Below are 14,875 nucleotides of genomic sequence, written 5' to 3' on the forward strand. Positions count from 1 at the left end.
ACCTTTAGTAGAATCAGCGAGGGCGTTAAAGTACCTGGGCGTCATGCTAGACACAAGAATGTTATTCACTTGGAGTGTGTACACAAAAAAGCAGCAGAATCCTATCGAGCGCTATCCAGGATTATGCCGAACGGGGGACCCACAGTTTTTTTAACTTAAACATGGCGAAATATCGAAGAGAGTACCTAAAATGGGCCCTTACCTCGAGAGCGCAATTTTTAAGTTTTGGAACTCGATCAGCTGTTTATTTAAAGAAGCTGTACTTTTCCTACTCACATGTTACCTACAACCGGTGGGACACCAATATGTGAAATTAGAAAATGTGACTTTTCTTAAGCCAGTGGACAGAGGCTATAAGATAATTATTGGTAGCCAGCCCAAGCTATGTTATAAAAGTGTCACTTTCTATGTTAATCATAACAGTATGATAAGTATATATCGATAAGGAAATAAATGTAATATCGATAAGAAGCGAGGTTGGTACTCATTGAGCTTCTCGTGTTTTAATTACTTTTCCAATATTCCGCCACAATCTAACATGTCTACTTAACTGAGCCATCTTATCCATGTCTTTTAAATCTTTCTCCCTTCTACTTTCAGGGTTGTTCTAGGCGACTTTAATCTTCCAGATGTTGATTGGTCATCGCCAATGGATTGAACCCTTCTGTTGCCTTTTATATCACATCAGTTTATTGATGTCTTGATTGCAGGTCAACTCTAAAAAGAGATTTCGTTGTTTTAGATTCATTCAACGTTGGATTTGGTGTGTAACTTGCAAGGAATCTAAATAAGCTGTTCATATTTGTTGTTTTCGTAAGTCTAAATTTTAAAAGCTAAATGATTTTATTTTGAAATTGATTGGTCCCAATTGTACATTTATGCACTACTAACTATATTTGATACCTCGTAATCGCTCTTTGATATCTGCGACCCTCTTGATTACCCAGCGAAAGCGACAGATCTCCCAGTTTCTCAGAAGAACTAAGGACATTAAAAAAATGTGAAGTAGAGGTGGAGTAAAATATGTAGGAATTCTGGATATCTCTCTGATTTCTCCCTTTATGCAGTTGCCTGATCAAACTCTTCTATACAAAATTCATTTGCTACAAAGATTACCTTCGCCGTTGTCGCCTTTAGTCAACGTAATCCTAAGCAAGTTTTTAACTTTGTTAGCTCCAAACGGAATACGTCTACGTTAATAACTTCGTTTTAGGTTGCAGATAAGAACGTGGCATTGCCGATCTGAACATTTACTTTTTACCAGGCCCTGATAGTACTCTAGCTCGTGTGCTCATTTGGAAAGAATCGTTTATTATTCCTGTCGATAAGATAGGAAGTAAATCTGAAGTCGAGAACTATAGAGGTGTTTCCAAATTATCCGCTATCCCTAAATTTTTTGAGAGAATCTTAACTGCAACATTTATTACTCTCTTTCGAGACTTTTAGATTTTCAGATCGCTAACTTCTTGAGTTTACTTCTCTGGTAATTGACGATAAAAATAATGCAGACTTACGTCATATATACTGATTTTGATAAGGCTTTCCACCTCGTTAATCACTTTTTATTGCTTCAGAAATTATTCCTTCTCGGCTTCCAAGTTAATCATCTGAACTGCAATTCAGAGCATGTTCAATTGTAATCCTTTCATTTCGTGCTCATCAGCCAATAAGCCGGGCCGATGAGAACAGACTCGGCTAAATTTATCATAGCAAAGTTTTCGACTTTCTTCTGAATTCTTAATGCTATGAGAGTTATCAAACAGTTTTACAATTTTGTAAACTTGAAGCGCAAATCTTCAAGTTTGCCATCTTCTTTTTCTCTTGGGATGGATATAGCTAGCAATGACTCTGCTAACCTCTTTGCTAATTTTTTCCAATCAATTTACTCTTCAGTCTGTACTAATCATCATTCTTATCCCTATACTATTACTTCCTCTAGTTCTATACCTCCTCCCATTATTTAACACTCCTCTCTCCTTTTAGCTATAAACTCTTTAAAATCTTCTTATTCTCCTGGGCCCGACAATACTCCTAGTTGGGTACTCAAGGAGTGTAGATCTTCCCTTGTTTATCCATTGCTATAGATTTTAATCTATCCTTTGAATCTTCTGTCTTTCCATCTCTTTGGAAATAATCTTATATCATTCCTCTCTACAATAAAGGTGGAAAGACTGATATACAAAATTACAGAGGCATTGCAAAAATGTCTGCTATTCCTAAATTATTTGAAAAAATAATCACTTCAAGCTTGCAGCATTTCTGCAAATCAGTTGTTTCCCCTGTTCAACATGGATTCGTAAAGAATAGTTCATCAACGGCAAATCCTCTTGACTGATGTCACTAACACTGACTTCAGTAAGGCGTTTGTGCACCATAAGATTTTAATTCTTAAACTTGACCGACTAGTTTTCTATCCATCTTTTTTGCTTTGGATTGTTCTTATTTAAAAGGTAGGACCCAAAGAGTAATGCTGAGGCTGACTACCTCTAAACAGGTTCACGTTACTTCTGGTGTTGCGCAAGGTAGTCATCTTGGACCTTTACTCTTTACTCTTTTTATAAATGATCTCTGCTATATCACATGCGCCATGTACTCATGTAAGTTAACTGATAAGTAACGATAATAATTGTTTGTTGGGTTGCCCTAAGCAATCCAAGCGCTTATAATTGTTTGTTGTTGCCTTAAGCAATCACAGCGCTGAACGTCTGCATCAGCACTTTGTGGCTGCAATGGTCAGAGGCGGTAATCGAACACTTTTGTTTATGTCGCAAGAGTCTTCCGGTTATTGCCTATGATTATGCTGAGTCGGCTTGCCAACCATGACATTGTGGCGTGTTGCGAGTGCCAGACTTGGGTCTAGAGCTAAGCACTCTTGTTTGTCATATTTAGTCTTATGTGAAGCGCACTAAATATAAGCAGCAAAAATAAAGTACTCCGACATTTGGTCGTTAAAAATATAATTGTTATTATTGTCTAAGCCCAAGGCTAGCAATAGATGGTCAGTTAACCCTCGCAACGTAATCTTCCCTGAATGCAACACAGTATATGACTGCTGCGTGGGACATCAGGAGTAGTATAACAACATTCACATTGATTTACATATATCAAGGAGAACAGCGCGGAAGTCACACGCATACTCACCGAACAATACAACGTGGGACACCGCTCTTAATAATAATTGGCGCCCAACATATTAGAACCCACAAAAACATGCAAGTTCAACTAAAGGCTTCATTCAGGCTCAGTGTTAAAAATAATTTAAAAAAATAAAGAAAATAATAAGAAGAAGAAATTTTCTTTTGTCTCTTTGCGATTGCATTTTACTTTTTATGCCAACGCGGTGGAAAAAAAAAAAATTTTTTTTTTTCGCAATTAAATTTCATGGCAACCGATTTAAAACAATCGGCAATATAACAAAACCGTGCATGTGAAAGGTGTCACCTCAGTGATATGATTGATGAGTTGGTCAAATACCTATAGGGAAGTAAAGGTAGAATACGATAGTGAAGACAGCTGGTGTTCGGAACCAGAAAACCAGGAGTGCCAGGTCGACTCAACCATGAATGCAGATCAGATTCAATCGTTGGTGCAAGCCGCTGTTGCCCAGGCATTGGCGCAGCAACAAGTGAGTTTTCAGGCGCAGCTTACAGCAGTTCAAGAACAAATCACCAGTTTGCGCGTAGATGCTCCTCAGGTAGAGGTTTTTCAAAGAATTAGTGTCGACCCAACGGTTAGGTGCGATATTCCCCTAGACCTCATAAAATCTATCCCAGAGTTTGACGGGACCCAAGATGACTACGTGGCGTGGCGGCAGTCAGCCACTGACGCGTACGAACGTTTTAAGCCATACAATGGCAGCACCGCACACTACCAAGCTGTGACAATTATCAGAAACAAAATCAGAGGGTCCGCAAGGGCATTGTTAGTCTCGCACAACACTGTACTTAATTTCGACGCAATAATAGCAAGGCTAGATTGCACGTATGCTGATAGAACTTCACTACGCACCCTGCGTCAAGGGCTAGAGATGGTCCGTCAAGGCGACTTAGGGCTCATGGAGTATTATGATACAGTTGAGCGAAAGCTTACCCTTGTCACTAACAAAATTATCATGTCTCACGACCAGGAAGGCGCTGACCTACTCAACAGAGAGGTTAGAGCGGATGCGCTACATGCATTCATTTCAGGTCTGAAAAAATCCTTAAGAGTTATCGTTTTCCCGGCTCAACCCAGAGACTTGCCCTCTGCATTGGCACTTGCCAAAGAAGCGGAAGCAAGCATTGAGCGAAGCCTATTTTCTTCCTCATACGATAAAAGCACTTGAAGAAAAAGCCCAAGCTTTAGAAGCCAATAGGGCTCGCACCCAGTATAAGCAGGGGAAAAGCAATAAGGATGAGAGAAGCCACAATAAAAAAGAACAGCAAGCCCAAGCGCCCGAGCCGATGGATGTAGATTCCTCCTCAAAATTTAGGCAGCCCACTGATTTTGGTAAGCAGCAGGCTAGCAACGCGACTGCGATGAAGAGACATAACTCGCCAGAACGAGTGTCCGGCCAAAGGCGTCAAAGGGTGAACAAAGTTGTCCAAAGTGCCCCGGTCAACATCGAGGAAGGCAATAAAAGCGTAGCTGAGCAGGAAGTCAATGACATAGATGAGGATAACGAATCCGTATCCGACGTTGACTCATTAAATTTTTTAGGGAACGCTCTTGGCTACCCGTCATCGAACGGCAGCTGGCTGGAAGGACTTTAATAATTTTAATAGACACCGGCGCGGCAAAAAATTATGTCAAGCCCGTAAAGGAGCTAAAAAACATAATGCCTGTCGCCAACCCTTTCACTGTGAGTTCCATACATGGCTCCAGCCAAATTAAAAATAAATGCCTTATGTCGGTTTTCCGACAAGTGTCTCCATTTTTCCTTCTAGACACGCTTGGCACTTTTGATGCCATAATTGGCTTCGACCTTTTAACGCAGGCAGGAGTAACAATTAATTTGAATAACGCCACCCTTGAATACAAGGACACAGCAGAAAAGCTTCTGTTTTACAATTGTGATAGTGTGAACTTTACACACGTAGACGACATTGTAGTACCACAGTCCGCCAAGAAAGAGTTAAAAAAAAATGATTTTAAAAAGAATAAAGGTGTTTTCGACTTCTTGCGAGACTTTACCCTTTAACACTTCAGTCGTCGCCACAATTCGAACTGAAACCAACGAGCCGGTATATTCTAAAATGTACCCACACCCTATGGGAGTAAAGATGGCATAATAAGACCATCGAGATCCCCATACAAAAAAGGTACAGATGCCAACGGCAATAAAAACAAACGACTGGTTATCGACTTTAGGAAACTAAACGAACAAACCATCCCCGATATATACCCTATGCCTTCTATTCCCATGATTTTAGCAAACATGGGAAAAGCTAAATTTTTCACAACATTGGATTTAAAGTCAGGGTATCATCAAATTTATCTGGCGGAACAAGACCGCGGGAAAACCTCGTTTTCGCTAAACGGTGGGAAATATGAATTCTGCCGCTTACCTTTCGGTCTGAAAAATGCGGGAAGTATTTTCCAAGGAACCATAGACGACGTGCTCAGGGAGCTTATAGGAAAAATATGTTACGTCTATGTAGATGACGTGATCATTTTCTCCGAAAATGAAACCGACCATGTTAAGCACATCGACGCAGTACTTCAGTGCTTGAGCGACGCTAACATGAGGGTATCCCAGGAAAAAACAAAATTCTTTAAAGAAAGCGTCGAATATTTAGGGTTCATAGTGACCAGGGGCGGCGCAAAAACTGACCCCGAAAAGGTCAAAGCCATGCAGGAATACATTAAGCCAAAAAATTTGTTGAGCTTAAGAAGATTCCTAGGCCTGGCTAGTTATTATAGAAGGTTCGTTAAAGACTTCGCCGCAATTGCAAAGCCGTTAACGGATATTCTAAAAGGCCAAAACGGAACTGTTAGCAAACACATGTCCCGAAAAGTCCCGGTGGAGTTCGATGACACACAACGCAATGCATTCGAACGCCTAAGAAACATTCTGGCATCAGAAGATGTCATTCTTATGTACCCAGACTTCAAACAGCTATAATAGTTCCCTGATGAGAAGACGTCAGTCTTTCTTGATGGTTCTTTATTTAATGATTCCTGGAGTTAGAGCTGTCCACCGTGAAGCAGTGAGCAGCCGTTTTACATACATGGTTTTTAGGCTTATTATACACAACAAGAGAGTCAGAGAGAGTCACGCGCGCACATATGTATACACAGCGACGGTCAAGCGTGAGAACGCTGCCTTAGCTATTTGGGCGGTCGTTGTTATCAAGTGCAATTCATATTTCGTCTGCACTTGAATATGCGCAGAGGGCATCTAGCGTTAGGCGCGCTGCGACAAAGTCGCTGCTTATGTTTGCATTCTGTTGGCATAACAACAAAGTGTTGCAGCCTTATTCATATGTATGTATATACATATGTATGTACGCATGCTACACAGCCTTTCGATTTAACCACCGATGCCTCCGCTAATGGCATCGGGGCTGTACTGTCCCAGGCGGGCCGACCCATTACAATGATATCGCGAACCTTAAAGTAATGCGAGCTTAATTACGCTACTAACGAAAGAGAGTTACTGGCTATTGTATGGGCTCTAGGTAAGCTGCAGAATTTTCTGTATGGTACCAAAGACATAAAAAGGTAAAGAAAATTTTGTAGCAGACCTCACTCCGACGTCGCAACCATACACAGCGAACTGTCATTGACCTACACGGTCGAAACAACCGAAAAGCCTATAAACTGCTTTAGGAACCAAATAGTTTTAGAAGAGGCACGTTTCCCACTAAAACGAAATCTTATACTTTTTGGCAGTAAAACTCGCCATCTAATTAATTGCACTGACAAAAACACTATCTTTGAAACACTTAAAGAAGTGATCAACCCAAACGTTGTAAATGCAATACATTGCGATTTGCCAACACTTGCCAGTTTTCAACACAACATTGTGTTAAATTTTCCGTCAACAAAATTTTGGCATTGTAAAAACTTGGTGTGCGACGTCACAAACAAGAACGAACAGTGGGAAATACTAACTGCCGAGCATAACCGTGCGCATCGTCCGGCCCAGGAAAATGCCAAGCAAGTCCTTCGCGACTACTATTTTCCAAAAATTAATAAACTAGCAAGTGAAATCGTTGCAAATTGTAAAGTTTGCACAAAAGGAAAGTACGATAGACACCCCAAAAAACAAGAGCTAGGAACAACACCAATTCCCTCTTACCCAGGGGAGATGCTTCATGTTGACGTATTCAATACGGACAAAAAACAGTTTCTGACTTGCATCGACAAGTTCTCAAAATTTGCGGTTGTCCAGCCATTAGTCTCGCGTTGACGTCAAAGCTCCCAGCTAGTAAATTTATTCCCAAGCATTAAAATCATTTATTGCGACAACGAGGCAGCTTTCAAATCAGAGACGATAACATCGCTCCTCAAAAACAGCTATAACATAGATATTGTAAACGCGCCCCCCCTCCACAGTGTTTCTAACGGTCAGGTAGAGCGCTTCCACAGCACCCTAGCTGAAATCGCAAGGTGCATAAAAATCGATAGGAAAATTGACGACACAACGGAACTTATAATGAGGGCAACAATAGAGTACAACAAAACTCTGCACTCAGTCACAGACCTTAAACCTGTGGAAGTCATTCATGCAGCCAAAGAAAAAATAGCTAAGGCACAGAAAACTAATATCGAGAGATGCAACCCGAATAGACAAAACAGGGTATTTGATGTAGGCGAAAAAGTGTTTTTAAAGAACAACAAGAGACTGGGCAACAAGTTATCCCCTTTATGTTCAGAGGAAAAAGTACAAGCGGACCTAGGAACGTCTGTTCTTGTTAAGGGGAGGGTAGTCCACAAGGACAACCTCAAATAAAATCTACTTTACGCACCAAGTAAATAAGTTAGTGATATAAATAAGATGCACAAATTTTATTCTTTCTCATTTTTCTCCATATTGCAGGATTAATATCGCCAGATTACTTGTACTAGTGACAGTAGTGAACGGTCGGATCACCGATTATTCGCACTCTAAGTACATTCCAGTAATAGATGGTTATGCGTTAGTATGGGAACAGAGGGACTACTTGAGGCACTCGAGCAATCTGTCTGATTTTACAGCAATTGCAGACGAGACAGAAAGGTTAGCTAAATTATTCCCGCAGTCACACATGCGAAAACTATTAGATGTTGATACAGATCACATAGTCTTTTGTCTTTTGTCCGTTCTACAGAATAGCCAGAAGTCTGGACTTTCTGGGCACAGCACTTAAGGTAGTAACAGGTACTCCAGATGCCTCAGATTTCGAAAAAATCGAAATGTCCGAGTTTCAATTAATAGAATCAAACAATAGACAGGTAGTAAAAAAAGATTCAGAAACAGATTAATAAAATAACAGATACCATCAATGAAATAATTAAGGCAAAGAAAAATGATTTTGTTGACACCCCACACTTATACGAAGCACATTTGGCAAGAAACAGAATGTTATTTACAGAAGTTCAAAATTTAATTTTAACAGTCACTTTGGCTAAGTCAAATATAATCAGTCCTACCATTTTTAACCATGACGATTTGAAGTCTCTAGTTGAGCAAACCCTCGACATACCCGTAGTTAGTCTTTTAGAGACATCTAATATTAAAGTCTTTCAGTCTGAAAATATTATTCACATACTAATCGCATACCCTAAAATAAAATCTATTTGTAAGAAGATCACCGTCTTCCCCGTATCACACCAACACACCATACTGCAACTACAAGACGACATCATAGCCGAGTGTAAGGATGACGTCATTGCGGTCACGGAATGTACCACAACAACTTATTCCACATTCTGCAGACTGGCAGCACATGATACTTGCGCGCGGGCCTTGCACGCTGGGAGCACTGCTCTTTGCCACTCGCAGCCCAGCCATCTGGAGTTGGTCACGTACGTAGACGATGGTGCAATAATAATCAATGAAAGCCCCGCATCAATCAGCGTTGACGGTGGCCCTGTAATATCAATATAATATCGAGCGCCTAGCAGTCATCAATGGAACAAAGTACGTAAACCAGCGTGAAATCTTAAGCAAAATCCCAGGAATAGCAGTATCACCGCTGCTTAACATCATCAGCCACGACGCAGTCCTGGGCATGCCACTCCTCTATAGATTAAACAGCCATAACATCAAAACTATCCAAAAGTTCAAGAATGAGTTTGAGTCTGACGAAAAGATAAAAATTTGGCTCGCAGCTGGAGTGAGTCTTGGCATCATATTTTCCCTTTCTCTACTACTTTGCCAGGCGCTAAGGAAAAGACGAGATTCGATGGATTCGCTTATAATTGTTTGTTGTTGTCTTAAGCAATCACAGCGCTGAACGTCTTCATCAGCACTTTGTAGCTGCAATGGTCAGAGGCGGTAATCGAACACTTTTGTTTATGTCGCAAGAGTCTTCCGCTTATTGCCTATGATTATGCTGAGTCGGCTTGCCAACCATGACATTGTGGCGTGTTGCGAGTGCCAGACTTGGGTCTAGAGCTAAGCACTCTTGTTTGTCATATTTAGTCTTATGTGAAGCGCACTAAATATAAGCAGCAAAAATAAAGTACTCCGACATTTGGTCGTTAAAAATATAATTGTTATTATTGTCTAAGCCCAAGGCTAGCAATAGAGGGTCAGTTAACCCTCGCAACGTAATCTTCCCTGAATGCAACACAGTATATGACTGCTGCGTGGGACATCAGGAGTAGTATAACAACATTCACATTGATTTACATATATCAAGGAGAACAGCGCGGAAGTCACACGCATACTCACCGAACAATACAACGTGGGACACCGCTCTTAATAATAATTTGTATGCGGACGATGTGAAAATTATCATACACTAATGATTCTCGTCTACTAGACGATTTTAACGCTATGCAATATTGGAGTTCGACCAATCAATTTCAAGTGAATTGTTCAAAGTGTCTGTTTATGACATTTAATCGTTATCTTGTGAGTTATTCAATCGACAATACTCCATTGCAACGTATACTCACAGTTAAGGATCTAGGCGTTCTTTTTGATCCTAAACTCTGTTTCAATCTTCACATAGATAACATCGTAAAAAGGTGTACTTGGATTAATTAAACGATGGTCTAAAGAGTTAAACGATCCTTTTATAACGAAACTTCTGTACATCTATCTTGATCGCCCTATCCTTAAATACTGCTCTTGCATCTGGTCTCCGCAGAATAACAATAGCCAGGATCGTATTGAATCTGTTCAGAAGCAATTTCTGCTTTTTGCCTTACGAGGTTTAAATTGGGACCCTAATCTTCGGTTTCTATCCTACTCCAGCAGGCTTCCGTCGTAAACCAACCGTAGGACAATTCTCGGTGTTGTCTTTCTACATAAGTTGGTTGCTGGCGATATAGATTCTCCTTTTCTGCAAGGCGTCTTCAATTCTCTATGCCGGCAAGGCCAACCAGAAATTGTCGCTCCTGTGTGTCTGTGCGTAGAGGTCGAAAATCCAAAATCCCAAAATCTTGTTAAATTTGCATCGGGGACAGGCAGGCAGGCAAGCAACAGGCACACAAGCGCATAAATGCTTCTATTCATATACAAAATATGCAAGTGTGCGTGAATAGCGAGTCCAAAATATTTGAAATGCACGCATGGCAACGCTTAGCCTTACCAACGATAGCGAGAATGCAAGAATTTCGCATCGACGTGGCAAACCCTGTCTTTATTTCATATTACTCGTCTCTTCAAAAGGGTAGAAATGCCTCAGCAGTTGAGAAAAATTGAATTTGTGCGCAGTTTTAATTGTCGGACACATACACACACACATATTTAAACGATCCCTAAACATAAAGAGGGAGCATTGAGCTGAGATTAAGTGCGAGCGAGGTAAAAATTAACAGCGTTGCCGTTCTATTGCCAAATCATGGAAAAGAGTGCGCCAAGCACTTTCCTGTAGAGTAAGCGGTTCAAAAATACATCATATGTATATCTTACTCCGTTACTCGCGAGTGTAGACCAGATGCCTCCGATACTTTTTGTGCCAACGTTTCTTCTATGTGTAGTCCAGTCTATATGTTGTTTGGTTAGTGCTTATACAGACATCTATTGAATTGTCAATTAGTTTAAGCCTCCACGTCAAAGAATGCAGACGTGTAAAACAATGTATGTTTTTACATTTTTTAATTGTTGCTAATTAATTGTTATTTGTTTAAATTTTATTTAATGTAACTTAATGTTATTTTTTTATACCCTGAACCCATTAAAAATGGGTATAAGGGTATATTGTATTTGTCCGAAAGCCAAATGTATGTAACAGGCAGAAGGAAGCATCTCCGACCCCATAAAGTACATATATTCTTGATCAGCATCTATAGCCGAGTCGATCTAGCCATGTCCGTCTGTCTGTCCGCCCGTCCGTCCGTCCGCCCGTCCGTCCGTCCGCCCGTCCGTCCGTCCGTCCGTCCGTCCGTATGTATGAACGCAAGGATCTCAGAACCTATAAGAGCTAGACTTGCAATTTTAGATGTATGTGCTCCTAGTTCCCGCGCAGATCGAGTTTGTTTCCGATAATCGATAACTTACTCCATTTCCAAGCAATCGATAAATATCGATATCGACATCCTGTTTTTTTTTTTAGCAAATTGGGTAAATAATAAGAGCTAGAGCCACCAAACATGATATGTTGCTTCTGGAATATTATAGATATTTCAAGTATCTTTCATTTCATACCTATCGCCACCTCCCCGCTACCACCACAGAGCTATAAATCAAGTTAATAATCCAACTTTTATTGCCAACCAATTTAAACCACAATTTAAATGCAATTGACTTTTTCAGAATACACAAATATTCTATGGTACAATAAGATATACTGTAATAATTTCATAAAGATCGGTTAAGAAAAACCAAAGTTATATGCAACTGCGCAATTAAATGGGGCAGCAGCTTTAAGAATTTCTGTATACATGTACACACACACATTCATGCGCGTCTGCTTCGCATTCTAATAGCATGGTAATTGCATTTTTTTTTTTTGTAATGTTATTTTAGTTCCTTTTTTTTATCATAAGTACTTAATTGTTGGTGTGGCTGTTGAGTAGAGGCATAGCAAGTGGTGAGGTCTGTCGCGAGTTTAAGCCCTACCGGGGAAAGTATTATTATTTTTTTTTTTGCTGGTGTGGCTGTTGAGTAGAGTCGACAGCAAGTAATGCGGTCAGTTGCGAGTTCGATCCCTGCCAAGCGAACATTTTTTTATTAATTAATTTGGTGTTGGAATAAGAGGGTTCAGGGTAACCGCTAGTCGGGAGCTCCCGACTATAACCTCTTACTTGTTGTTTTTTGTGTTAGTGCCATGAAGACGGTAACCGAAGTGCAGCCGAAATATATTGGTTAGATTCAAACAAAATTGCGTTTAAATTTGTGTCAAATAAAGAAACCCCGGACCTCGAGCCAGCCAAACAAACAATTATTTGTCGCTAATTAATAGTCGTTAAAATTATAAGCTGAACAAATCATAAGAAATCGCTCTAACTATTTTATTTTTCTAATGTCAAATACTTTTGTCCACCATTGTGAATAACATTAACTCCTACCACTAACCATACAATGTATAGATACGTCAAGCAGCCGAATATTCGGAACATGTTAAATCGCAACGAGTCAGCTCCAAGGGTGCCTTCGACTATTTTGTTATGCCCAGGGAGAGTGAGACTGCTGAGAGTGGCAGCCGAACGCCGGCCTCAAAATCCGAACGTTCAGTATGAAACCGCATCTCGCTCAGCGCACGGCGTCGCTGCGGTTGATGCCTTTTCATAATACATGTATGTATGTTAATTTTGAATTCCAAAATCATATGTGTATAAATAAATATTTAAATAATAAGTGCTTGCGGATTTTCGTTATAACACTTTATTTTTGATTATTTGATTATTTAAGAAACACAAAATTAATTAATTTATATTGGTTTATAAAACACTAGGCCGATACGCCGTAGTGAGTGAGTTAATTTATGCGCGAAGTCGTTCGGCCGATGTGCCTCAGTGAAAGCCGTATAAAAACTAAACTTACAAAAGATTGATCAAAATTACCTAAGCTATTGTGTGCACAACGGAATGCTTAGCTTGCGCCTCGTGCGCTGCCGTCGTGCAATAACATCTGGCCCAGAGATATGTCATCATCTGTGGCTGGTGTTATATTGCATTTCGCTGACCCCTGTCAACTCGTAAGAACATCCGGCCCAGTGCTATGTAATCATCTGGAGCTGGTGTCATTGGCCTCTGTTAACTGCTCCCCTTTTAAGTTAAGGCCGTTCTCGGCCGCTTCAATCTCGGCGATCATCTTTTTAATCTCCTTGGCCGATGTCATGTTTTTGGTGAACCGACGGTAGGTGACTCCGACGCAAATTATGGTGCAACACAGCACCCAACAAGAAGGCTATTACCACGTTGTCGACGCTTCCAATATCGTCATTGACTTTCTTGATGATCTCCAGGTTACGTTCATTCCAGCGATGAAGGTAAGGGAGACTCAGCACGTCTTGGTAGCCGATGACGTTCAGAAGGGGAGATGCCGCGATGCCGGGGATCTAACTCTGGACGTTGTTCGGATTCAAGTATTTAGTTTCGTTGATTAGAGCCCAATTATTGAACGTGATTAGATTCGTTCCGTGAACCCAAGTCTCAGTACCGTTGTCAGTGCAAACTTTAGCAGGCCGGTTATTGATGATCAGAATTCCGTCATCGACCCATGTGATCGGGTCTAAGTGACTCGGCTGAATTTGGCAGTTTGCCAAGCCACCAGCAGGCAGCTCTCTGGCACAAGAGCTGGTCGGTGAAAGTTGACAAAAGGTTCCTTCCGGCGTGGAAACGCAATTCTTAAGGGCAAGCACTTGATCTCCGCACTCAGCTATAATGTATATGTATATGTCGTCAATTGTAGCACAGTATTCTCATGTGCAACAGGATACAGCATAACCTTTCTGCAAGCCATTTTGATTTTCGGGAACTTAATGATAAAGTGAAGGGCATTAACAGATTGTAATACTTTCACGGACGCAACTGACATAAGGTCAGCTATTGAAGTACCTGTGGGTTCATCGATCCAAACAGATTTCAAATCTGCGTGATCTAATATATTTGGGCTTATGATATTAATTTTTGTAAGGGTAACAGCGAGAATCAAATTTTGCATTTCCATCAGCAACATTCTATTCCGAGCTAAAAGAGTTTCGTATAAATGCCCGAAATCTATCTGATTCTTTTTTGCAGCTTTTAGTAATGTGTTGTCACTTGTAGTGAGTTGATTGATTTGTTCCTGAACTTTTGTGTTGATAGCTACCAATCTGTTGTTAGAGTTCACCAACTGTAGTTCAGTGAATTTGATCTTCTCGAAGTCACTGGCGTCAGGTGTTCCCGCAACTACTTTGAGGGCTGTACCCAAGAAATCTAAACATCTTGCCACCCTGTGGTGCACGCCAAGAGCTTCTAACTGATCTCTGAGGTGGGACGCATCTACGCTTAGAAGCTTTCTCATGTGTGACTGCGGAAACATTTCACATAGCTCAATTGTTTCACTTACCATTTTCTCGTACTCAGAGATGTTTGCTGTGTGCTTGACGAAATTGAATTCCTCCCAGACCAGAACTTGGCCCTCAACAATGGGAATATACTTGGCGTTTGAGTAATTAGTCACACGCGCTGCCGCACTTACCAAAAATAGAAACAGCAGAGACCCGAACCTGCGGAAGACAGACAAAATGGACCAAACCATTACTACGTGTCTAAAGGTAATGCCAAGGGCGTAAATATTAAAACTTAAAGG

General features: G+C 40.7%; 1 protein-coding gene across 1 annotated transcript in view; it reads right to left on the reverse strand.

Moving 5' to 3' along the window:
- Positions 1 to 14,736: 14,736 nt before the first annotated feature.
- The window catches only part of LOC115760413 (putative uncharacterized protein DDB_G0283779), a 30,146-nt gene continuing 30,007 nt past the window's right edge, over positions 14,737 to 14,875 (reverse strand). Inside the window, exon 2 of the mRNA XM_030701717.1 lies at positions 14,737 to 14,792. Within this exon, the coding sequence (XP_030557577.1) occupies positions 14,761 to 14,792 (32 nt within the window). The 3' untranslated portion in view covers positions 14,737 to 14,760. The remainder of the gene's footprint in view (positions 14,793 to 14,875) is intronic.

The sequence above is a fragment of the Drosophila novamexicana genome, unplaced genomic scaffold (assembly GCF_003285875.2).
Source record: "Drosophila novamexicana strain 15010-1031.04,08,12 unplaced genomic scaffold, DnovRS2.1 tig00000434-arrow-pilon, whole genome shotgun sequence".
Taxonomy (NCBI): domain Eukaryota; kingdom Metazoa; phylum Arthropoda; class Insecta; order Diptera; family Drosophilidae; genus Drosophila; species Drosophila novamexicana.